The following is a 25,682-nucleotide window of genomic DNA, read 5'->3' as shown; positions in this document are numbered from 1 at the left end:
AGGTTTTGTCAGGTCGGATGTTCAGCAGAAAAGCTTACTTAACCACTTGCTTACTGGGCACATAAACCCCCTTCGTTCCCAGGCGAAATCTCAGCGTCCGGCACTGCGTCGCTTTAACTGACAATTGCGCGGTCGTGCAACGTGGCTCCCAAACAAAATTGGCGTCCTTTTTTCCCCACAAATAGAGCTTTCTTTTGGTGGTATTTGATCACCTCTGCGGTTTTTATTTTTTGCGCTATAAACAAAAAAAGAGCAACAATTTTAAAAAAATATATATTTTTTTTACTTGTTGCTATAATAAATATCCCAATTTTTTTTAAAAAAAACTATTTTTTTTCTCAGTTAAGGCCGATACGTATTTTTCGACGTATTTTTGTAAAAAAAATAAATAAATCGCAATAAGCGACTGGTTTGCGCAAAAGTTATAGCGCCTACAAAATGGGGAACAGAATTATGATTTTTTTTTTTTTTTTTTTTTTTTACTAGTAATGGCGGCGATCTGCGATTTTTATTGGGACTGGGATATTGCGGCGGACGTATCGGACACTTTTGACACAAATTTGGCGCCATTCACATTTATACAGCGATCAGTGCTATAAAAATGCACGAATTACTGTATAAATGTGACTGGCAGTGAAGGGGTTAACACTAGGGGGTGAGGAAGGGGTTAACTGTGTAGCCTGGGTGTGTTATAACTGTGTGGGGGGAGGGGGGTGACTGGGGGAGGTGACCGATGCTGTGTCTCTATGTACAAGAGACACAGATCGGTCTCCTCTCTCCCTGACAGGACGTGGAGCTCTGTGTTTACACACAGAGCTCCACGTCCCTGCTGTCACCTGCCGTGTCACCGACGATCGCGTGTACCCGGCGGACATCGCGGCCGCCAGGTACACGCATCGGGTCTTCGGCGATGCGTCGGGACAGTTTTTACCCGCCGCGCGCCACCCAGTGGCGCGCGCGGGTAATGCATATAAAAGGCCGTGTTTAAACGGCCACTTGGCACTTGAGAGCCGCGCTGCGGACGTATTTCGTCTATAGCGCGGATCTCAAGTGGTTAAAAAAAAAAAAAGTGACAGTGGTTTGGTGTGGCCCATCTTTTCAGATATTGAATGATCCTTGAGAAAAATCCCAGTGGAACCTTAAGCAATCCTTGCTTTTTTTTTTTTTATGGAGCACACGATCAACCTGGAGCAGAGCCACAAATTTGACACCGCAATACTGTGTAAAAGTTTGCTGTACACATTGCTCTTAGTGCCACATCACATTATTGATCCTGTCACTACCGACGCATCACTAGAGCTAAAACAGGATGCTGAAATACCAGGTTCTAGAATTGCTCCCTCGCTGGCTGGATGAATGCAGTGTCGGCATTTTGCTCAGGATTTCCAATATTATGGTAATCCAAAGGAAAAACATATGCATAAGGGCATATACATATTGATTTAAATTATAACTGATGACCAATACAATCCTTGCATTTATACACACCAGTTCTAGTTACTATCCTGTTCACACATATTAATGAATGTGCATTGTAGATGAGAGGTCTCTTAAATGACACCGATGGTTGATTCTAGCTACTGTGATATCCCATGCACAATGAGCCTGTAGCTGAGTTATGTCCAAGGCTGCATGAGGCATTAATGTGCCGTCTCTTACACTCCTTTTTATTTTGTTCTCTTCCACCAGCTGATCTACATGATGGCAACTACATATAACTATGCCGTTTTGAAGTTTAAGAGTCGGGAGGATTGCTGCACTAAATTCTAACCTTAGTCCCAGCAATAGAAAGACTGTATTGTTGTAGCTTAAACTACCACTGACACCCTGGACTAAAAACCTCAGTCTAGCATTTCAAATTTTTCAATTACATTTTTTATTTTTGTAAATAGTCTTGCTTAATAGAGTCATAGATATTAATTATAATAATAATAACAATAATAAAAGTATTGTATGTAAACACAACAGTGGACGAGGTCTGGCTAAAATCTGTTACTTTAACAAAAGCACACTCAGTTTGGCGTATTGTAATGACCTCTGTCACATGTGCCTTCCATCTAGTCAGCTTTACTTGACTGCAATATAGTAATACATGTCAGAGGATCAGGGTGGATCATGTATCCTTACGGCCATGCATATATACATACACCAGCTACATAGGCATTTTCTACCATTTCCTACTAATCCGTAACAAATACCTAATTTGCACTTACATGCCCCATATATTGAAAACCTGAGCCTTTTTTTTATTTTGCAAGATAAGACACAAATGTACAGGTTAAAAGTTAGGTACTGATCATTCATTTATAAGCCAGATCTCAGCAAAGAAAACACAAAACCATAAAAGGCTTATAGGCCTTTGGCCACTAGATTCAAGGCCAGTTTGATCTGCAAGTACTGGAGGCCCTGTTGGCTATATAAGCAAGAAAGAAGGAGGTGATGTAAGGTGTGACAGATAATAGTAGAACAAAGGAAGTGTATTGCGTGACACAATTATCACTGGATACAAGTTTCTTTATTGACATGGAAGTTTGAAAGAAGAATAAGAGCACTAGCAATGGATTCCCTTTTTTTTTTTATAACCTATTTTTGTAGTTGAATAAAATGGCAATAAACACTAATTTGTGGACTGCATGCTTCTGTTTATAAAACCGTTACCTCCACAGTTTGTGTAATATATGAAGACAATTTCTATTTAACAGACCATGTGTTTTCTATTTTAGTATGTCCTGAATTTTTTATTTTTTTTCTCACTTGTGTTTCTATGATACAATATTGTTTCTTATATATAAATGTTCTACACAGAGTAAAAAAAAAAAAGAAAAATAAAAAGCAATTTGGTTTCATTTATTTTTGTTTTTATTCTAGGGTGGGGGTGGGGGGGTGGTTTGTTTTAACCATCATGCAAAACATATTTGGCAATTAATTTAATTTCTGTTGCTTTAACCACCTTGCAAACACATTTATAGACTTGTTTGAGTTATTCTACTAATTCACTTCCTTAGTTTCTTTATTTAAAGCCGAACTCTGGGCACAAAAATATTCATTGAATTTCTAGACTTTTGCAAACCCACTTATGAATTTGTCAAAATAGCAGTGACATCACTGTGCTGCAAAAAGCTGAGCTGTGGGAAGGACAAGCATGCCCACCCCACTACAAGGGAGCGGATTTCAGACCAGACCCTCTGGGGAATATGGCTGTCTCTCCTTGGGCAGTCTTGAGTCATGGCTTAATGCAGGATTACTGCACAGATCTGGATGAAATAACATGTGCACCAACATTTAAGTAAGAATACACATATTTTGTGTTTAAACAATATTTGCTTATCCCAGAATTCAGCTTTAACTTTAATCACCATAGTCTAATAAGTGCATGAATGGATGTGTTTGTTAATTTTCACTAAAGAGTTAATAAAAACATAAGTTCATTTGCTTTTTATTAAACTACTGCTGCTTATAGGACTCTAACAACCTGCTTGCTTTGCCTCTTGACACGTTTACTAGCCATCGTGCTCACCCTTCTCTTGCAGATCCACTTCCTCATGGTTCTGGCTTCTAATTGGGCCTACTTAAAGGATGCAAGCAAAATGCAGGCCTACCAAGAAATTAAAGCTAAAGAAGAACAAGAACTTCAAGATATCCAGTCGAGATCCAAAGAACAGCTCAATTCTTACACATAAAACATTAACAGCATGAGAAAGCGGTAGCCTTTGTGACTAATCAATTAATGCAGACGTGTACAATTAAAAAAATAAAGGAAAAAAAAACATAACATGGTTTTGGACATGAAGCTGTACCGTTTAAACAAATTACAGTGAGTAAAAAAATGTTTACATTTTTTCCCTCACATATTTAAATCTCAGGCATTTTGAAAGGAAGCCCTTTGAATGCATTGGTGCTTCCTTTTTCTCTTTTGGAATACGCCATTCCGAATCGGGGAAGGGGGGAGGGGACGACTCGGCGTCTGGGTTGGATACTTGGATATCATACCAAGTACGTGCTTCTACCATAATTATTTTCAGCAAGTCTAATTTATGAAGGAATCCCAGTATAAAGTAGTGTTACTTTGGAATGAAACCATGATCCCAGCGTTGTGCGTGTGTATATATGTGCACATATACATTTGTGCCTAGAGCTGTGAAGTATTCAGATCCACTAGACTAGAGCATCAAGAAAGGAATTGGCTTGGAGTTTGTGAGCGGAGGTTTGTACACATGACCGTGATCTCCTCTGCATCGAGAGAAAACCACGTTCATTTCAGTTTCCCTTCTAGCAGTCTATAAATATGATCTTTCAATAGTGTTCGTCTAAACTAATGAAAAACAAAAAAAAAGTGGTGCATTGAAGATATAGTATTACATTGTTGCTGTAGGTCCTTCATACTTCTGTGGTAAATTGTGATTTATTTTTGACAATTGCACTTCCTAAAAAAAAAAATAAAAAAAAAATGTGAATTGTAGACGGTACTTAGAAAAAAACAATGCCCAGTCTACCCAATGACTAAAATGTGAACAGACAGTGTTCGGGTATTTTGTTTGGTTACAATCCTGAAAGGATTTTTTTTGACAAGTTACAAATGACTTTTATGGTATTTAGAAAAAAAATGTAACATAATAGCTTAGCTTTTCGTTAAAGCCAATGCATGGAAAACTTGTAATTATTTCTACTGCAATGCAGGTGATTGTTTTAGCCCAGTGTCCTAATGTATGGATAATGAAGGCGATGTCTTAATTTTTTTTTCTATTCCGTGTAGTTGATGGAAGTTTTTCTTTGATCTCCTGTTTAGTGTTCTATTTTTATGTAAAAAGGCATTACCTTTTGCTATGTATAAATTTTTGTAACCTAACCGTGAATCAATATTTTCTATCGGTGCCAAGGGCTTCCTGTAGTTATATCCAAGTGTTAAAATAAATATTTGTAGATAAATCTAGTGGTTTTTGTGATGATTTAAGATAATTTCTTATATAAATATCTATATCCACTGTGTTTAATGAATAAAATAGGATTTTCTTTATCGTACATCACGGGACACAGAGCGGCATTCATTACTATATGGGTTATATGGAGTACCTTCAGGTGTAGACACTGGCAATCTCAAACAGGAAATGCCCCTCCCTATATAACCCCCTCCCATAGGAGGAGTACCTCAGTTTTTCCGCCAGTGTCTTAGGTGTTAGTCATGGTTTAGCTTGCCTCCACATCCTTGGGATTAGGTGAGCTAACCGGTTCTGTCCAAAAAAGCCTCAGCGCTAAAGTGGTCAGTAACCGGACCCCAAACCCTTGGGGTATAGCCCATAATGCTTTTCTTTTTAGAGAGCTGACCCTGGGCCCAGAACTTAGAAACCTTTGGGTGCCTAATGTTTCTGTTGCCAGAGTGCTATATGGGCCCAGGACAGTGGATCCTTCATAGGAACCCAGGGCCTGAAGGTCTAGACATCCCCACCGAGATGGGGGAAGATTGGGCCTCTTGCTTGGCAAAGTCCTGCGGCATGGAGCAGGTAAGTGAGGGGAAAACTTGCGGAACTTGGTTCTTAGCAGGTTTTTTCTGGGGGGTCACAGGGGACATGCCTAAAGTTATGCACTGCATCTGGCAAACTAGTCACATATCATAAAGATAGGATGGCTCTATATGTATTATTCCCCATAAGATGTGACCTCCCTTGTAGTGTTGGAAAAGCATTGAGTGGGGCCTGTGTGATATAAAAGTATATGTGTGTGTCAGAGAGCTGTGCTTACCTGCAAGCCTCCAGGCGATGCTCCATTCAGTCTTCCTCCTCACGGCCTGCAAAGCAGGCAAAACGCTGACCTCCTCATGGTTCCAGGCTGCAGGCTGCAGTTTGCTGGAGCAGAGAGGTCCCTTCCTCCCAACCCCACCCCCCCCCTGTCGGGAGGGGCATTTCCTGTTTGAGATTGCTGGGGGGGAAGGGCGGGTCAGTGGCTTAAGGAAGGGGCGGCCCTTCCTTGTTTGTTCCATATAGCTCATTCAATACTTTGGAACTGAGGAGGAAAGACCAGAACGGCAAGCACGGGGCGCCGAGGACACACAGTGGCCAGAAAGAATATTGCAGTCTTCAGAAAGACTGTTTTCAAGCCTAGGAATAGGCTGTTTCTTTTCCATCTCAAAGTTTTTCTTGCAATACTACTCAGGGGGACAGAATGTTTTTTCTTTCCTAGATTTGAAAAAAAAAAAAAAAAAAAAAGATTTTTTTTTGAAAAAAAAAAAAAAAAAAAGTGTCATCTAGGGGAGAGGAAGCATTTTTTTATCCCCCAAACAGGTGTTTGGGCATTTAACTATTTATAAGTCCCAGGTACCAATAAGTAGCAGGTGTACCTCGGTATTGTACCATGGCATCAAAAAACAAGGGTACAAGAGGTGGGGATTCCCCCAGAGAGTCTGAGGTCTCGGACAAAGCTATGCCGCTGCTTTCCCCACAGGGAGCCTTGGGGCCATCGGGATCTGGGGCTGGAGCTGACGCGGGTCAGTCCAACCCTAAGATGGTCACGGAGGAGGTATTACTCACCTCTTTAAAAGAGATGCAGAAAAGCATGGGTAAAATGATAGCCGCAGCTATGCGGGGCAGTAAGCGGAATAGATCTCCGTCGCCCGAGCGCGGACCCTCAGAAGAGGAGGTCCTTTCCTCAGGGGAATTGGACGACCTCTTGGACAAGGACCAAGTAGGTTCAGGGATCGAGGATCCGGATACAGAGGAGTCTGGGGCAGTCTCCCTGAGGGAGAGCTGGTGGATTCAAGGATTGTCGGACTTGGTCCATAGGGCATTCAACTTGCCAGTACCAGATCTCCAGGTATCGACGGTTTCAGCTTTGGGCTCACTGAGGGCGCCTCAAAGCAATGCTGTGTTTCCGATCCATCCTCTATTAGAGGGAGTTTTGTTCCAAGATTGGAACAAGCCAGATAAGATCTTCTTACCACCTAAGAAGTTCTCTGTCCTATATCCTATGGAAGAAAAATTTTCCAAAAGATGGGCTACTCCTGCAGTGGACGCAGCCATCTCATGTGTTAACAAATCGTTAACATGCCCTGTAGAAAACATACAGGTGTTCAAGGATCCAGTTGATAAGCGCTTGGAAGCACTACTTAAGAACTCCTTCACTACTGCAGGGGCAGTAGTACAGCCAGCTGTGGCTGCGATTGGGGTCGCTCAAGCATTATCGGATCAATTTAAGCAGATGCTTAAACTTATTCCTGCCCAGCAGGCAGAAGAATTTTCGGATGTCCCTAAGGCCATATGTTTTACGGTAGACGCAATCAAGGATTCTATCCAGCAAGCGTCACGTTTATCGTTATCCCTTATCCATATGAGAAGACTCTTATGGTTAAAAAGCTGGGAGGCTGAGCCCCCATGCAAGAAGCTCCTGGTAGGGTTCCCCTTCCATGGAGGACGACTCTTCGGAGAAGACCTAGATAAATACATTCAGACCATTTCAAACGGCAAGAGTACTCTCTTGCCAACTAAGAAGAAGGTTCAGGGGCCTGCGTTTAAACGACAGTATTCCCCTGGGCAGGGGCCCTCTAATGCCAAGCAGTATCGACGGCCTCCTGCAAAAGCAAACTTCGGCTTCAACAGCAAATCACAAGGACAGGCTGTTAGAGGCAAAAGGCAGTGGTTTCGCAAACCAGCAAAACCAGCCCCCAAGCCAACCTTATGAAGGGGCGCCCCCACCCACGAAGGTGGGGGGAAGGCTGCGACTCTTTTCAGAGATTTGGGAAGCCAGCATTCCCGACGAGTGGGTACGGTCTTCCGTGGCCACAGGCTACAAATTAGATTTCCTAAGGTTTCCTCCTCCTCATTTCCAGAAGTCGAGGATTCCAAACGATCCGGAAAAGGGAGCCGCATTAAGATCGGCATTAGATCATCTACTTTCCCAGGAAGTAATAGTAGAGGTACCAGTCCTGGAACAGGGGCTGGGTTTCTACTCCAACCTATTCATCATCCCAAAATCCAATGGAGATGTCAGGCCAATTTTGGACCTAAAGATGGTAAATGCATATCTAAAGATCCGCTCATTTCGGATGGAATCCGTGCGGTCAGCAGCTGCCACACTCCAGAAGGACGACTTCATGGCGTCCATAGACATAAAGGATGCCTACCTTCATGTTCCAATTTATCAGCCACATCAAAGATATCTACGCTTCATGGTGGCTTCGCGTCACTTCCAATTCGTGGCGCTTCCCTTCGGGTTGGCTACGGCCCCCCGGGTGTTCACGAAGGTCCTAGCTCCGATCCTAGCCAAGCTAAGGATCCAAGGGGTCACGATCCTAGCATACCTGGACGACCTCCTAGTCATAGACCACTCGTCTCCCGGCTTGGAGCGAGCAGTGGCCCTCACGGTCCAATACCTTGAGAGGTTCGGCTGGGTCCTAAATCGAGAAAAGTCAGCTTTCCAGCCCACAAGGCAGTTGGAATATCTCGGCATGAGATTAGACACAGAACAACAAGGAGTGTTCCTACCTCTGAGGAAGGTAAAAGCCATCAAGGAATTAATCCTACTGGTTCTAAGCACTCGCATCCTACAGGCAGCCATCCTGTCAGCATGGAGCAGAAGGCCACAGGCCTTGGATATCCCGTTGCCGCTCTCATCAAGAGTCCGACAAAGTCTGTGTTGGTGGTTAGACCCTCAGAATCTACTGAAGGGGAAGTCTTTCAGCCCAGTGGCTTGGAAGATAGTGACCACAGATGCCAGCCTGACGGGCTGGGGAGCAATTTTGGATGGTTGCACTCGCCAAGGTACTTGGGCAAAGCCAGAGAAGCAGTTGCCCATCAACATCTTGGAGCTCAGAGCTGCTCGACTAGCCCTCAGGGCTTGGACGTCAAAATTGCAGGGGTTCCCGGTGAGAATTCAATCAGACAATGCCACGGCCGTGGCATACATAAATCACCAAGGGGGAACCAGGAGTCAAGCCGCTCAGAGAGAGGTGAGCTTGATTCTCCTATGGGCAGAGGTGCATGTGCCCTGCATATCGGCAATATTCATTCCAGGAGTGGACAACTTTCAGGCGGACTTCTTAAGCCGCCAGACTCTATGGCCGGGGGAATGGTCTCTGCATCCACAAGTCTTTCAAGCACTCTGCCAAAGATGGGGAGTGCCGGACGTGGATATCATGGCATCGAGACTCAACAAGAAACTAGACAGGTTCATATCCCGCTCAAGGGATCCGATGGCCTGCGGAACCGATGCGTTGGTTTGCCCTTGGCATCAGTTCAAACTTCTTTATGCGTTTCCCCCGCTCCAGTTACTACCCCGCCTGCTGCGCAGGATCCGGGTGGAACACATACCAGTCATCCTGGTAGCTCCAGCATGGCCCAGAAGGGCATGGTACTCACTCATCCTAAAGATGGTAGTGGGAGACCCTTGGACTCTTCCTCTACGGCCAGACCTGCTATCGCAAGGTCCGATCCTCCACCCTGCCTTACGGCATCTAAATTTGACGGCCTGGAAGCTGAATCCCTGATTCTCAGGGGTAGAGGTCTGTCTCAGAAAGTAGTCTCTACCCTAATCAGAGCCAGGAAACCGGTCTCTAGGGTGATTTATTACAGGGTCTGGAAGGCCTATGTAGGCTGGTGCGAGTCCAAGCGATGGCTTTCTCGCAAATTTACCATCGATAGAGTATTAAGTTTTCTCCAGCTAGGAGTGGATAAAGGATTGGCATTAAGCACAATCAAAGGACAGATTTCTGCTCTGTCAGTGTGGTTTCAGCGGCCGCTGGCCACCCACTCGCTGGTTAAGACCTTCCTTCAAGGGGTCTTACGTATTAGACCTCCAGTTAAATCCCCGCTTTGTCCGTGGGATTTAAATCTTGTTCTGTCAAGTTTACAGAAACAACCGTTTGAGCCGTTGGCTGAAATTCCTTTGGTTCTACTGACAAGGAAGTTAGTATTTTTGGTTGCCATAGTTTCCGCAAGAAGAGTTTCGGAGCTAGCGGCCTTATCCTGTAAGGAACCATATCTTGTTTTTCATAAGGACAGGGTCGTTCTCCGCCCTCATCCTTCCTACCGAAGGTCATATCCAGTTTTCATTTGAACCAGGATTTGGTATTACCATCCTTCTTCCCTAAACCTACTTCCAGAAAGGAAGGGTTGCTGCATACCTTGGATATTGTCAGGGCCATGAAGGCCTATCTTAAAGCTACAAAGAAGATCCGGAAAACAGATGTGCTGTTCATTCTACCGGATGGGCCCAAGAAGGGGCAGGCAGCTGCAAAGTCCACCATTTCTAGGTGGATTAAGCAATTAATCACTCAGGCCTACGGCTTGAAAGGGTTGCCTCCTCCAGTATCATTAAAGGCTCATTCTACTAGAGCCATGGGCGCCTCCTGGGCAGCACACCACCAGATCTCTATGGCTCAAGTTTGCAAGGCGGCAACCTGGTCTTCTGTCCACACGTTTACAAAATTCTACAAGTTGGACGTAAGAAGGAATACTGATACTGCCTTCGGGCAGGCAGTGCTGCAGGCTGCAGTTTGAGACCCTCGGATTCCGGGGGCTCCTCTTTTTTGAGTTAAATTTAAAATTTAAAATTATTTTTCTCAACTAAGTTGGATTTATTATGATTTGAGTATATCTCTAAATTAAATCCTTTTGTCTTGGAGATGTTCTCCCTCCCCTCATTGTAAGCATTGCTTTGGGACATCCCATATAGTAATGAATGCCGCTCTGTGTCCCGTGATGTACGATAAAGAAAAAGAGATTTTTAATACAGCTTACCTGTAAAATCTTTTTCTTGGAGTACATCACGGGACACAGAGCTCCCACCCCTCTTTTTTGAGGACCATTTTGGGAGGCATACTGCTTGCTACAAAACTGAGGTACTCCTCCTATGGGAGGGGGTTATATAGGGAGGGGCATTTCCTGTTTGAGATTGCCAGTGTCTACACCTGAAGGTACTCCATATAACCCATATAGTAATGAATGCCGCTCTGTGTCCCGTGATGTACTCCAAGAAAAAGATTTTACAGGTAAGCTGTATTAAAAATCTCTTTTTTGTATTTACTGGAAATTCTTTTTCTTTAGTAGCTTATTGAAGGACACAGCCATGTAGTCATCTACATATGGAAGCATACCCACATGTAGATGACTACTTGGATGCGTATATGAATACATGGCTAATTAAGTATATGCACACTGCCCAAACTTGCTTTAACAAGCTTTGTGCTGGATGAGGGTTTGGATTTGTGACTGATCTTCACTGACAGAAAATTTAGATTTCAGGGTAGTGGTGGGCGATGCTGGGAAAACCGAGCTGGAAAAAAAGGACCCTGTTGACAGTTTTTGTTAATTATTTTGCTATCGTACTAAATGAAAACTTGTGTGAAAGTTGGAATGAATAAAACTAAGTTGCTGTCTTGGTTTGCATGGTGGCCAACGAGGGGCTACTCGGTTTAAAGATCAATGTAATTTTGAAAAATGTCTTATAAGTATATGTGAACCCTTTCAGTTCAAAACAGAAACTAAAGGCAAAATGAATGTGTGTGTGTGTGAACTTTTTTTTTTTAGCGATCACATAATTCTCAGCTGCACATGGGACTTGGCGATCTGGGGGTGGAGAAACAACAGTAGACCACTGCAGTAGATTTACTGTACAGCCAGTGAAGGGATTTTGCAGAGATACTAAGAGAAAACTGATAGTGTGTGTGTGTGTATATAATATATACATTTATTACACACAGTTGTGCTTGCAAGTTTACATACCCTGGCAGAATTTATGATTTCTTGGCCATTTTTCAAAGAATATGAATTATAACACACAAACTTTTCTTTTACTTATGGTTAGTGTTTCGGCTGAAGCCATTTATTATCAATCAACTGTGTTTATTTTTTTTAAATTCTAATTACAACAGAAGCTACCCAAATGACCCTAATCAAAAGTTTACATATCCTGGTAATTTTGGCCTGATTACAAGCACACAAAAGGGTTTGCATGGCTATTAAGAGCCTGTTCACATTGGTGCGCTGGGTGAGATTGCATGTGATTCGCACAGCAAATCACATGCCATGTCCATGCGATTTCAGCCAGATAGTATGGCTGAAATCACATTTGGACTAAACTCGACAGGACCCTTTTTTTTAGTCCGCACCAGAATCGGATCGCATGGGTGTTCACACCTATGCGATCTGATTCATGTCCGAACTGACGGTTCGCAGTGTGATATGCATGCTGAAATGGGGGTGTCATTAACATTGTATTGACACTCCCCAGCAGTTCGCATATGGCAGTGTGAACTGCCATGCAAGTCTAGTGCGATGGAGGAACCCGCAGTGGATTCACAGGGTTCCTGCATCGCACTAGTGTGAACCCAGCCTAAAGGTAACCATTCTCGCATGTGATCTGTTTGCTTGTAATTGGTGTGTGTGTGTGTGTGTGTGTGTGTGTGTGTGTATGTGTGTAAAAAAAAATCAATGAGTTTTTGAACTCCTGCCAGATTCTTGCATCTTTCATCCAGTGCTGCATTGACGTTTCTGGATTCTGAGTCAAGGATGGGGAATGCAAAAGAATTGTCAAAGGATCTGCGGGAAAATGTTGAACTGTATAAAACAGGAATGGGATATAAAAAGATATCCAAGGAATTGAGAATTCCAATCGGCTGTGTTCAAACTCTAATCAAGAAGTGGAAAATGAGGGGTTCTGTTGAAACCAAACTACGGTTTTACCAACAGCCACAACTGCAAGGAAAATTGTTTGGGATGCAAAGAAAAACCCACAAATAACTTCAGGTGAAATACAGGACTCTCTGAAAACGTGGTGTGGCTGTTTCAAGATGCACAATAAGGATTCGCTAGAAGAAAGATGGGATGCATGGTTGAGTCGGCAGAAGAAAGCCATTACTACATAAATGCCACAAAGTATCCTGCTTTTAATACACCAAACAGCACAGAGACAAGCCTCAAACCTTCTGGCACAAAGTTATTTGAAGTGATGATACCAAAATTTAGCTTTTTGGCCACAAACATAAATGCTTCATTTGGAGAGGAGCAAACAAGGCCTATGATGAAAGGTACACCATTCTTACTGTGAAACACTGAGGGGGGTCCCTGATGTTTTGGGGATGTGTGAGCCACAAAGACACAGGAAATTTGGTCAAAATTCATGGCCATATGAATGCAGTATGTTATAAAAAAATACTGGAGGAACATTTGCATTCATCAGCCAGGAAAATGCGCATGGGACGTACTTGGACATTCCAACATGACAATGATCCAAAACACAAGGCCAAGTCGACCTGTCATTGGATACAGCAGAATAAAGTGAAGGTTCTGGTAGTGGCCATCTCCTGACCTCAATATCATTGAGCCACTCTGGGGAGATCTCCAACGTGTGCAGTTCATGCAAGACAGCCCAAGAATTTACAGGAACTGGAGGCTTTTTGCCAAGACGAAAGGGCAGCTTTACCATCTGAGAAGATAAAGAGACTCATCCATAAATACTACAAAAGACTTCAAGCTCTCATAGAAGTTAAAGGGGGCAATACATGGTCTTGAGAACTGGGGTATGTAAACTTTTTATCAGGGTCATTTCGGTATCTACGTTGTGTAAATGATTTAAAAAGAGTAAACACAGATGATTGATAATAAATGGCTTCCATGCGTGCAAGAAACGTTTTTGCGTTATTAAAATTCTCTGAAAAATTGCCAAGAAAGCACAAATTATGCCAGGGTATGTAAACTTGTAAGTACTGTGTATATAGCAAAATTTTTTGTACGCAAAAGGCCTATTTCTCTGAAATCTGTGTTGGCGCTTCTCCTTTGCCAAAATATTCTATTCACCTCACAGGTGTGGCATATCAAGATGCTAATTAGACAGCATGATTATTTGCATGGGTGTGCCTTAGGCTGGCCACAATAAAAGGGCACTCTAAAATGTGGTTCTTTGACACGGCACAATTCCACAGATGTCGCAAGTTTTGGGGGAGCGTGCAATTGGCACGCTGACTGCAGGACTGTCCACCAGAGCTGTTGCCCTTGAATTTAATGTTCATTTCTCTGCCATAAGCCATCTCCAATGGCTTTTCAGAGAATTTGGCAGTACATCCAACCAGCCTCACAACTGCAGACCACGTGTAACCACACCAGCCCAGGACCTCCACATCTGGCATTTTCACCTTTCAAGATCATCTGAGATCAGCCACCCAGACAGCTGCTTCAACAATCGGTTTGCATGACCAAAACATTTCTGCACAAACTGTCAGAAACCATCTCAGGGAAGCTCATCTGCATGCTTGTCGTCGTCATCGGGATCTCTACCTGACTGCAGTTCGTCATCGCAACCGACTTGTGTGGGCAAATGCTCACATTCGATGGCGTCTGCCACTTTGGCGAGGATGAACTTCACAGGGGGAATCCTGGTTTTCACTGTACAGGCCAGATAGCGTGTATGACATTGTGTGGGTGAGCGGTTTGTTGATGTCAACATTGTGGATCGAGTGGCCCTGTGGTGGCAGTGGGGTTAAGGTATGGGCAGGCATATGCTATGGACAACGAAACCCAGGAGCCTTTTATTGATGGCATTTTGCTGGAACATAGATACCCTGACAAGATACTGAGATCCATTGTTGTGCCATTCATCCACGACCATCATCTCATGTTGCAGCATGATAATGCATGGCCCCATGTTGCAAGGATCTGTACACAATTCCTGGAAGCTGAATCCCAGTTCTTGCATTTCCAGCATACTCACCAGACATATCACCCATTTAACATGTTTTAGGACTCTCTGGATCAGTATATACGTCGGTGTGTTCCAGTTCCTGCCAATATCCAGCAACTTTGCACAGCCATTGAAGAGGAATGGACCAACATTCGACAGGCCACAATCAACAACCTGACCAACGCTATGTGAAGGAGATGTGCTGCACTGAGTTAGGCAAATGGTGGTCACACCAGATACTGACTGGTATTCGGAACCCCCTCCCTCCCCAATACAGCAAAACTACACATTTTAGAGTGGCCTTTTATTGTGGGCAACCTGTTCAATAAGCATGCTATCTAATCAGCATCTTGATATGCCACACCTGTGAGGTGGATGGATTATCTCGGCAAAGGAGAAGTGCTCACTAACAGATTTGTGAACAATATTTGAGAGAAATAGGCCTTTTGTGCACTTTGCGTTCAGCTCATGAAAAACAGAGGCAAACACAGTGTTGCATTTATAATTTTGCTGTGTGTGTGTGTATGTATGTACATACATATAGACACACACACAGTCTCTTACAAAAGTTAGTACACCCCTCGCATTTTTGTAAATATTTTATTATATCTTTTGTTAAGTAGTGAGTGTACAGCTTGTATAACAGTGTAAATTTGCTGTCCCCTCAAAATAACTCGACACCCAGCCATTAATGTCTAAACCGCTGGCAACAAAAGTGAGTAAGTACACGCCTAAGTGAAAATGTCCAAATTGGGCCCAAAGTGTTAATATTTTGTGTGGCCACCATTATTTCTCAGCACTGCCTTACCCCTCTTGGGCATGGAGTTCACCAGAGCTTCACAGGTTGCCACTGGAGTCCTCTTCCACTTCTATATGACGACATCACAGAGCAGGTGGATGTTAGAGACCTTGCGCTCCTCCACCTTCCGTTTGAGGATGCCCCACAGCTGCTCAATAGGAGGGTTTAGGTTTGGACACATGCTTGGCCAATCCATCACCTTTACCCTCTGCTTCTTTAGCAAGGCAGTGGTCATCTTAAGAGGTGCGTTTCGGATTGTTATATTGGAATACTGCCCTGCCACCCAGTCTCCAGTATGGCACAGTACATGTTGGCATTCATGGTTCCCTCAATGAACTGTAGCTCCCCTGTACCGACAGGACTCGTGCAGCTCCAGACCATGACATTCCCACCACCAAGCTTGACTGTAGACACCTGGTTGCCAACACACACACTTGACACCATCTGAACCAAATAAGTGTATCTTGGTCTCATCAGACCACAGGACATGGTTCCAGTAATCCATGTACTTAGTTTACATGTCTTCAGCAAACTGTGTGCGGGCTTTCTTGTGCATCATCTTTAGAAGAGGCTTCCTTCTTGGACGACCACCATGCAGAACAATTTGATGCAGTGTGCCGCATATAGTCTGAGCACCGACAGGCTGACTAACAGACACCCCGGCCCCAACCAAAATTGGCAGCACTCATACATCTATTTCCCAAAGACAACCTCTGGATATGACGCTGATCATGTGCACTCAAATCCTTTGTTGACTATGGTGAGGCCTGTTCTGAGTGGAACCTGTCCTGTAAAACCGCTGTATAGTGTTGGCCACTGTGCAGCAGCTCAGTTTCAGGGTCCTGACAATCTTCTTATAGCCTAGGCCAGTGATGGCGAACCTTGGCACCCCAGATGTTTTGGAACTACATTTCCCATGATGCTCATGCACTCTGCAGTGTAGTTGAGCATGATGGGAAATGTAGTTCCAAAACATCTGGGGTGCCAAGGTTCGCCATCTTTATGTAGACAACTTTTTTTTTTTTTTTTAGATCCTCTGAGTTCTTTGCCATGAGGTACCATGTTGAACTTTTTTGTTAGCAAAACTCATGTTCATTGAGCACAGCAATTGATACAATTAAGGATGAATGTTTATAGCTTCCTGTAAAAGTAACTTTTTACTTTGTGCATAGTTTCACCATAAAGCACAATTCCAGATAAACAGTTATATATTGTAAATGAAAGGCAATACAGCATTACTTCAAACCACCCTGTACAAAAATATTACATGAGGTGGACAAAAAACTCAAAAATAGTATCCATGTGGATACAATGTGTAAAAAACACACAACACAAAAACTGCCCATTGAGACCAGACAAATATTTAAAAGAAATATAATGGTGAAACTCAAATTTGAATATTGTGCAAAAGTTCATTTATTTCATTAATGCAACTTAAAAATAGAAACCAATATATGAGAGAAACTCATTCGGGCCCTTTCACACGGGGCGGATCAGTAATGATCCGCTCCGTGTGTCCGCAAAGCTCAGCTGGGATCCTCCGTAAAATCCCCGCTGAGCTGGCAGCTGACAGGGCGGTCCCCGCACATGGTGCAGGGACCGCCCTGTCTTTTCTCCGCTCTCCCCTATGGGGGATCGGATGAACACGGACCGTATGTCAGTGTTCATCCGATCTGGCAGACGGAAGAAAAATAGAATTTCTTCCGTCTGCAAATGCGGATCTTTGCAGAGGTGGACAAATTACGGGTGTCAGCGGATGTTCATCCGCTGACACCCGTAATCGCATAAGGACCCATGTATGTCCCGTTTTCATCCGCAAACGGACGGATGAAAATGCAGACATACGGTCCGTACGTGTGAAAGGGCCCTTACGTGCAAAGAAAGATAGTTCAAGCCGTGATTTGTCATAATTGTGATTAATATGGCTTACATCTTATGAAAACCCTGAATACACAATATCAGAAAATCTGAATATTGTGAAAAGGTGCCATATTCTAGCCTGAAAGTGTCCCACTCTAATCAGCTAATTAAACCATAACACCTGCAAAGGATTCCTGAGCCTTTAAATTGGGGATATGCAATTAGCGGACCTCCAGCTGTTGCAGAACTACAAATCCCATGAGGCATAGCAAGGCTCTGACAGCCACGAGCATGACACCCAGAGGCATGATGGGATTTGTAGTTTTGCAACATCTGGAGGTCCGCTAATTGCATATCCTTTCTTTAAATGGTCGCTCAGTCTGGTTCAGTAGGAATCACCATCATGGGAAAGACTGCTGACCTGACAGTTGTGCAGAAAACCATCATTGACACCCTCCATAAGGAGGAAAAGCCTCAAAAGGTAAATGCAAAAGAAGTTGGATGTTCCTAAAGTGCTGTATCAAAGCACATTAATAGAAAGTTATGTGGAAGGGAAAAGTGTGGAAGAAAAAGGTGCACAAGCAGTAGGGATAACCGCAGCCTGGAAAATATTGTCAGGAAGAGGCCATTTAAAAGTGTTGGGGACTTTCACAAGGAGGGGACTGAGGCTGGAGTCAGTGCATCAAGAGCCACCACACACAGACGAATCCTGGACATGGGCTTCAAATGTCGTATTCCTTTTGTCAAGCCACTCCTGTACAACAAACGTGGGAAGCGTCTTACCTGAGCTAAAGAAAAACAAACCTGGTCTGATGCTCAGTGGTCCAAAGTCCTCTTTTCTGATGAGAGCAAATTTTGCATCTCATTTGGAAACCAAGGAGCCAGAGTATGAAGGAAGAATGGAGAGTTACACACTGCAAGATGCTTGACGTCCAGTGTAAAGTTTCCACAGTCTGTGTTGATTTGGGGAGCCATGTCATCTGCTGGTGTTGAACCACATTGCCAAAAGCACCAAAACTTGGTTCAATGACCGTGTGATTATTTGATTATTGTGCTTGATTGGCCAGGAAACTCGCCTGACCTGAACCCCATAGAGAATCTATGGGCCATTGCCAAGAGAAAGATGAGACATGAGACCGAACAATGCAGAGTCACTGAAGGCCGCTATTGAAGCATCCTGGTCTTCCATAACACTTCCGCAGTGCCACAGGCTGATTAGCTTCCATGCCACGCTGCATTACTTGCTGCAAAAGGGGTCCAAAGTACCGAGTACATATGCATACTTATACTTTTCAGAGGTCCGATATTGTTCTATGTACAATCCTCATTTTATTGATTGCATGTAATATTCTAATTTTCTGAGATTGTGGATTTGGGGTTTTCATGAGCTGTAAGCCATAATCATCACAATTATGACAAATCACAGCTTCAACTATCTTGCTTTGCATGTAATCTCATATATTAGTTTAATCTTTTAAGTTGCATTAGTGAAATAAATGAGCTTTTGCACGAGATTCAAATTTTTTGAGTTTCACCTGTATATAAATCACCATAGGGCAGTTGTTCTCAACACCTGTCCTCAGGACCCACTAACAAGCTAGATTTTAAGTATTACCTTGGGGAGATGAAGCTTAGAATACTGCAATCACTGAGCAGCAAATGATATCGCCTATAATATATTTCAGCTATCTTGCAAACCTGGCCAGTTAGTGGGTCCCGAGGACAGAGTTGAGAGCCACTACCCTAGGGGTTTAATACGCTGCAAACTAGTGTATGTAATATGTGCAATAATGTTGTCACACTCTATGGATACTATAGAGATATACAAGCCTAAATGTGTAGGGAAAAACCCTAAAACATAGCAGTGTGCACAAAAAATGCAATATAACGATAATGGTATCACACTCTGCAAATATATTGACGTCAACCTTTAAAATGCAATAAAAAAAAAAAACGCAAACAAAATTTGCAGTATTATGAAGGAGAATCTCCTAAATACATACACACATATGTTGTCATACAATTTTTCAATACCATACAAGTGACACCCTTCTGGTGGTTAGCAAAATTCTAAGTAAATATAATAAATGTCTATACCTGTAAATCTGTACAGTTCACCAATATAAAAGTATGACTAAAGGCAAAACATTTTTTTTTTTTTTAGTTTTGGATAGTGGAGAGGGATTAGTACACCTACCAGTTTTTATTGCCGTTTGTGTCCCTGCTAAGAAGATTCATCCTCTCTATTTGTTTATCATTAAAGGGGAAAGTAATAGAGAAGGGAAATCTTCCAATGTGGACACTAGTTCTGGTGACCTCGAGGGCCCCAAGGAATTCCCTTTATTTGCAGGTGTTCTGTCAGATTAGTCGCCCCTTCAAAAATTGTGACGGAAGTGACATCCGTCACTTCCATCTTGGTACAACTGCAGTAAGTCTACAGTGGCCATGTTTTTACACCCATAAACTCTTGCTTTTACCACTAAACTGAGCTTATATCATGAAATACAGTATTTAGAAGTCTGACATTGTTTTGATGTTGAATTTTAAAAGAAGCAGTGTTCTGTCATTAGCAACGGTGTGCGATCAGCAGGCTTGCCGCTGCTTTTAAGATTCAACATAAAAACGGTGTCACGGATTTCTAAATACTGTATTTGACGATATATGCTCAGTTAAGTGGTAAAAAATAAAGAGTGAAATGCAAGATTTTGGTGGGTGTAAAAAGATGTCAGCTTGGAGACTTCAGACTGTAGGCTTAGTGTGGGCGAGTGCAGGGTGTACCAAGATGGCCGTGATGGAGCCTCACTTCCCTGACGAAATCTGACGGGTTGCCTAATCAGACAGAACACATGGATTTCCTCTCACTCTCTGTTTGTCTATGGGACAGAAAGTGAAGGGAAATCTCCACAATGGGACACAGATGGCAAAAAAATAAAAAAATAAAATCTGACAGGGGTTACTTACTCTATTCAAAATGAGGAAAACAAAAGTTTTGCCTATAGTTCTACTTTAAGTGTGTGCTTGATGGAGTGCACGTCTCCTTTAAAACATATGCAATGATTGGATGCTGCTTATAACACCATGTGAATCCTTCAGTAAGGATGGCAGCTCACCTCAAAGATTGGACCTAATAAATATAGATCTAATGGGCATCTCCCTTTTTGAGTTGGGACCAACTCATATCCTGGTTACTTCCACTGGTTACTTCACTAGGATGAGGCCGAGATGGTTATCTGGTGTATATACAGTTGCAAGAAAAAGTATGTGAACCCCTTTTGGAATGATATGGATTACTGCACAAATTGGTCATAAAATGTGATCTGATCTTCATCTAAGTCACAACAATAGACAATCACAGTCTACTTAAACTAATAACACACAAAGAATTAAATGTTACCATGTTTTATTGACCACACCATGTAAACATTCACAGTGCAGGTGGAAAAAATATGTGAACCCCTAGACTAATGACATTTCCAAGAGATAATTGGAGTGAGGTGTCAGCCAACTGGAGTCCAATCAATGAGATGAGATTGGAGGTGTTGGTTACAGCTGCCATGCCCTATAAAAACACACCAGTTCTGGGGTTGCTTTTTTACAAGAAGCATTGCCTGATGTGAATGATGCCTCGCACAAAAGAGCTCTCACAAGACCTACGATTAAGAAATGTTGACTTGCATAAAGCTGGAAAGGGTTATAAAAGTATCTCCAAAAGCCTTGCTGTTCATCAGTCCACGGTAAGACAAATGGTCTATAAATGGAGAAAGTTCAGCACTGCTGCTACTCTCCCTAGGAGTGTCCGTCCTGTAAAGATGACTGCAAGAGCACAGCGCAGACTGCTCAATGAGGTGAAGAAGAATCCTAGAGTGTCAGCTAAAGACTTACAAACGTCTCTGGCATATGCTAACATCCCTGTTAGCGAATCTATGATACGTAAAACACTAAACAAGAATGGGTTTCATGGGAGGATACCACAGAGGGAGCCACTGCTGTCCAAAAAAAACATTGCTGCACGTTTACAGTTTGCACAAGAGCACCTGGATGTTCCACAGCAGTACTGGCAAAATATTCTGTGGAAAGAAACACACAACACTATGTGTGGAGAAAAAGAGGCACAGCACACCAACATCAAAACCTCATCCCAGCTGTGAAGTATGGTGGTGGGGGCATCATGGTTTGGGGCTGCTTTGCCGTGTCAGGGCCTGGACGGATTGCTATCATCGAAGGAAAAATTAATTCCCAAGTATATCGAGACATTTTGCAGGAGAACTTAAGGCCATCTGTCCACCAGCTGAAGCTCAACAGATGATGGGTGTTGCAACAGGACAACGACCCAAAGTATAGACGTAAATGAACAACAGAATGGCTTAAACAGAAAAAAATACGCCTTCTGGAGTGGCCCAGTCAGAGTCCTGACCTCAACCCGATTGAGATGCTGTGACATGACCTCAAGAAAGCGATTCACACCAGACATCCCAGGAATATTGCGGAACTGAAAACAGTTCTGTAAAGAGGAATGGTCAAGAATTACTCCTGACCGTTGTGCACGTCTGATCTGCAACTACAGGAAATGTTTGGTTGAAGTTATTGCTGCCAAATGAGGTTCAACCAGTGATTAAATCCAAGATTTTTCCACCTGCACTGTTAATGTTCACATGGTGTGTTCAATAAAAACATGGTAACATTTAATTCTGTGTGCGTTATTAGTTGAAGCAGACTGTGATTGTCTATTGTTGTGACTTAGATGAAGATCAGATCACATTTTATGACCAATTCGTGCAGAAATCCATATCATTCCAACTGTAACTCCACTCCAAATGCAACTGTGAATCCACTTCTTTAAAGTGTGCACAAAACGGTGAACACAGATAAAAGCATGTGCAGGTGGACTCTGGCCGCTTAAGGAGCATAAAACATCAGTTTACACTTCCTGGATTGTGGATGATGTCACTAGCTCCGCAAGTTATATTGTAAATGCAATTTAACTATTATACTTTTTATTCATTCTGATACCAGCAACCCTGATCTCAGACAGTATAGCTTAATCAAAGACCTCTCTTTTCTTCACTGCAATTAAGCAAATACAGCTTGGTATGGACCTGCTATGAGCCAGGTAACTGGATACAAAGTAACATCTCATTCATGAGGCCTTCTCTCCTCCTGTTAGCAGGTTTCTAGGATTTATGACCATAGCATTTCAGTCTAATCTGACTAACTCATAGTGCTGTCAGAAATATATATAAAAAAACAAAAAAATGAAAATCTGGTATGCATAATAGCTGTATTAAAATAATTCTTTCATATATTAGATGTTTAGGTTTAGATATTTGCAGGTCTGGAACCTGCATTAGTTACTTTGTTTAGGCATTAATGAGAAAACCTGTGAAAAGGATGTCCTATTTCCTCTTTTTCCCCCCAGACCTTTTTAACTCACAGGGTGTCAATCCTCTGTTCAGACTAGTCAAGTGTTTCATATTAGTCTGGCAAACCCCCCCCATTGCTCGATCATCAGCCCACCAGCCCCGCACTTACCTCATCTACGTCGCAGGCATCGCTTAACCCTGTGTCTCCTCCTCAGCATCACGGCAGCTTCCCCTGCTTCTTGTTCTCCTCCTCGGAAGCCAATATGATCGCTTCTATTCTTGGCCAATTAGGTCTCAGGACTTGTTTTATATTATTTTGCTATTGTCAGACAACTGGGTGGGCTCAGGGCGCAGTGCCCCGAGCCCACCATTTTTTTTAAACCATGCGTTCAGCGCCCTGCATGTAGATTAGGGGCCAAACACATGAATTGGAGAAGGGGGGCCCCTAATGGATGGGCCACCGTTGTTGGGGCTGCTGTTTGTGACATAAATTTGCAAAATAAAAACCAGGAGAACTGGTCAGACATTCTGGAATCATACTCATGATATCACATACTGTGTGGCTTGTACCACAAAGGATACCTAAAACACAAGTAATATAGTGAAACTTACCAGTCCTTAGAAGTAGTAACTACATTAATTTTCATCTTTCTGGCTAAGAATATTTTCAGCAAATACATAAAATACCTGCTAGAAATGCAGTATCTTTGTACATTCCCATGAATTGAAATCACAAACTGTAATCTTTCCTCCAACCTATCTTGAAGTGGCTGCAGCCTCAGGGAATTCAGGGACAGAGCCTAGAGGAGAGGGCGTGGGAGCACACTTGCAGGCCCTTGTGTTTTGAGTCTGTAACATGGATGCAATTTTGCCCATAAACTCAGTCATAGTAGCCGACAGGTCTTTCCTTGACAATAATTGAACACTGCAAACCCCCGCCTCCTTGACACGGTTAGTGGATCGCAAGTTTGCAAGGCCCTTGGGACCGCGGCCCTTGTACTAGTATGATAGATCATAAGTGCAGCAGCCCACAAGGGTACTGACAAATTCACTGCTGGAGCAGGAAGGAGAATACCACCTGTTATTTGTAAGGCACAAGGGAAGCCAGGGTACTGTCCAGAGAATCAATGCAGATGCAAAGGAGATAGCTGAAAGGCAACAAGGTCCATGTGTGCCAAGATAAAATTGAACACACATAAGCAGCATGGACATAGTATAGAGGGAACTTGGGCAGCCTGTGCAGCTGCAAAGTGTGGGCTGACACAGCTCTATTTTCCACCTCTAGTCACATGACTGATAGTATCACAGCAAGGGAAGGTAGGATAGGCGCCTTAACCTGGAAATGGACAGGTCATTGATCGGCAGCCATGTAAAGGGTGCATTATGGCTCAGGACAAGGTCTGAGTGTTAAAACTGGGGAAGACAAGCCCTGGCAAAATGGAGTAGCGGGGCTCTAGGTTGTTAAGCTTGGAAAGGTAAGAGTACACGAGCCACGGGATGGGCCGTGGGTGTCTCAAAGTAGTGCGGTGCCACGTCCTGGTTATAGCAAAAAGAGTTGTTGGAGGAACATGGAAATGGACTTTCTAGGCACTAATTGTTTGAAAAAAGGTATTTTTATTGATACAATCCCACATGGGCTATTGAATCAACAATGATGTAATTACATTTATAAAATACAATAAAAAGTACAGGATGAATTGTCACAAAAATTGCAATGATTACAACACATTTAAACCAAAATACTGGTCCAAGAAAGGCATCAACAGGGCGATGACTAGCATGTATATTGATACTCAAGACAAGCTCTACATGTTTCGCGGGGGAATCCGCTTCATCGGGAGCTATTGATATTTCATCCACGGTAATGGATATGGTTCAGTATTGAACTTGATAAGAGGTGAAGGTAAGAGTAATGAAATTGCGTTATTTTTCTTCTTTTTTTCGTCGTCAAACGGTCTTGATGTTAAAGGGGGGGCTGGGGGATTATCCAAAACAAGCCAATAAATAGATACGCTGGTCACAGTATTAAAGTGACTAAATAGTACAGGCAGCAAGGGCGAGCACATTCAATAAGAAGGAAAGTTATCCTATAAGTGTCAGAAATTATATTCTGAATATATGGAGACCAGGAGGCATTTGAAGGGGCTGAGTAATGGATAGGACCAGCACGATCGCTGAGTCAGTAACGCCGTTTGCTGTAGAAGAGCACCTCAGAGGTTGTTAAGCTAACCTTCCTAAATAGAGGGTTTTAGTCTACTGCTCTCAGGTCCCCCCGATTCTAACTCAAAAGGGTGTAGGTACAGCCTTAATAGAGCAAAAAGCTGTCAGATGCCTGCTGCGAGAATTCACACAGTGGATATAAAAAGTCTACACACCTGTTAAAATGTCAGGTTTCTGTGATGCAAGACAAAGATAAATCATAGCAGAAATATTTTCCACCTATAACCTGTACAACTCGGTTGTAAAACAAAATCAAAATCTTTCAGGGGGAGAGGGAGAAAGTAAAAATAAAAAACAAAAATAAATGTGGTTGCATAAGTGTGCACACCCTCTTATAATTGAGGATGTAGCCGTGTTCAGAATTAAGTAATCACATTCAAACTGATGTTAAATAGGAGTCAGTACACACCTGCCAACATTTAAAGTGCCTCTGATTAACCCCAAATAAAGTTTAGCTGTTCTAGTAGGTCTTTCCTGACATTTTCTTAGTCACATCCTACAACAAAAGCCATGGTCCGCAGAGAACTTCCAAAGCATCAGAGGGATCTCATTGTTAAAAGGTATCAGTCAGTAGAAGGGTACAAAAGAATTCCCAAGGCATTAAATATACCATGGAACACAGTGAAGACAGTCCTCATCAAGTTGAGCAAATATGGCACAACAGTGACATTACCAAGAAGTGGACGTCCTTCCAAAATTGATAAAAAGACAAGAAAACTGGTCAGGGAGGCGGACAAGAGGCCTACAACAACATTAAAGAGCTGCAGGAATATCTTGCAAGA

General features: G+C 42.9%; 1 protein-coding gene across 6 annotated transcripts in view; it reads left to right on the top strand.

Moving 5' to 3' along the window:
• Positions 1 to 4,926, top strand: part of GPM6B (glycoprotein M6B) — a 166,199-nt gene extending 161,273 nt beyond the window's left edge. For 4 of the 6 annotated variants that reach the window (XM_040336537.1, XM_040336541.1, XM_040336536.1 and 1 more), the window contains one exon: positions 3,531 to 4,926. In XM_040336537.1, the coding sequence (XP_040192471.1) occupies positions 3,531 to 3,680 (150 nt within the window). In that variant the 3' untranslated portion in view covers positions 3,681 to 4,926. Of the gene's footprint in view, positions 1 to 1,689; positions 2,664 to 3,530 lie in introns of those variants that run through there. The other 2 variants (XM_040336539.1, XM_040336542.1) reach the window with 1 other exon arrangement.
• The last annotated feature ends 20,756 nt before the right edge of the window (positions 4,927 to 25,682 follow it).

The sequence above is a fragment of the Rana temporaria genome, chromosome 2, assembly GCF_905171775.1.
Source record: "Rana temporaria chromosome 2, aRanTem1.1, whole genome shotgun sequence".
Classification (NCBI taxonomy): domain Eukaryota; kingdom Metazoa; phylum Chordata; class Amphibia; order Anura; family Ranidae; genus Rana; species Rana temporaria.
This window is presented reverse-complemented; position numbering and strand designations above follow the sequence as displayed.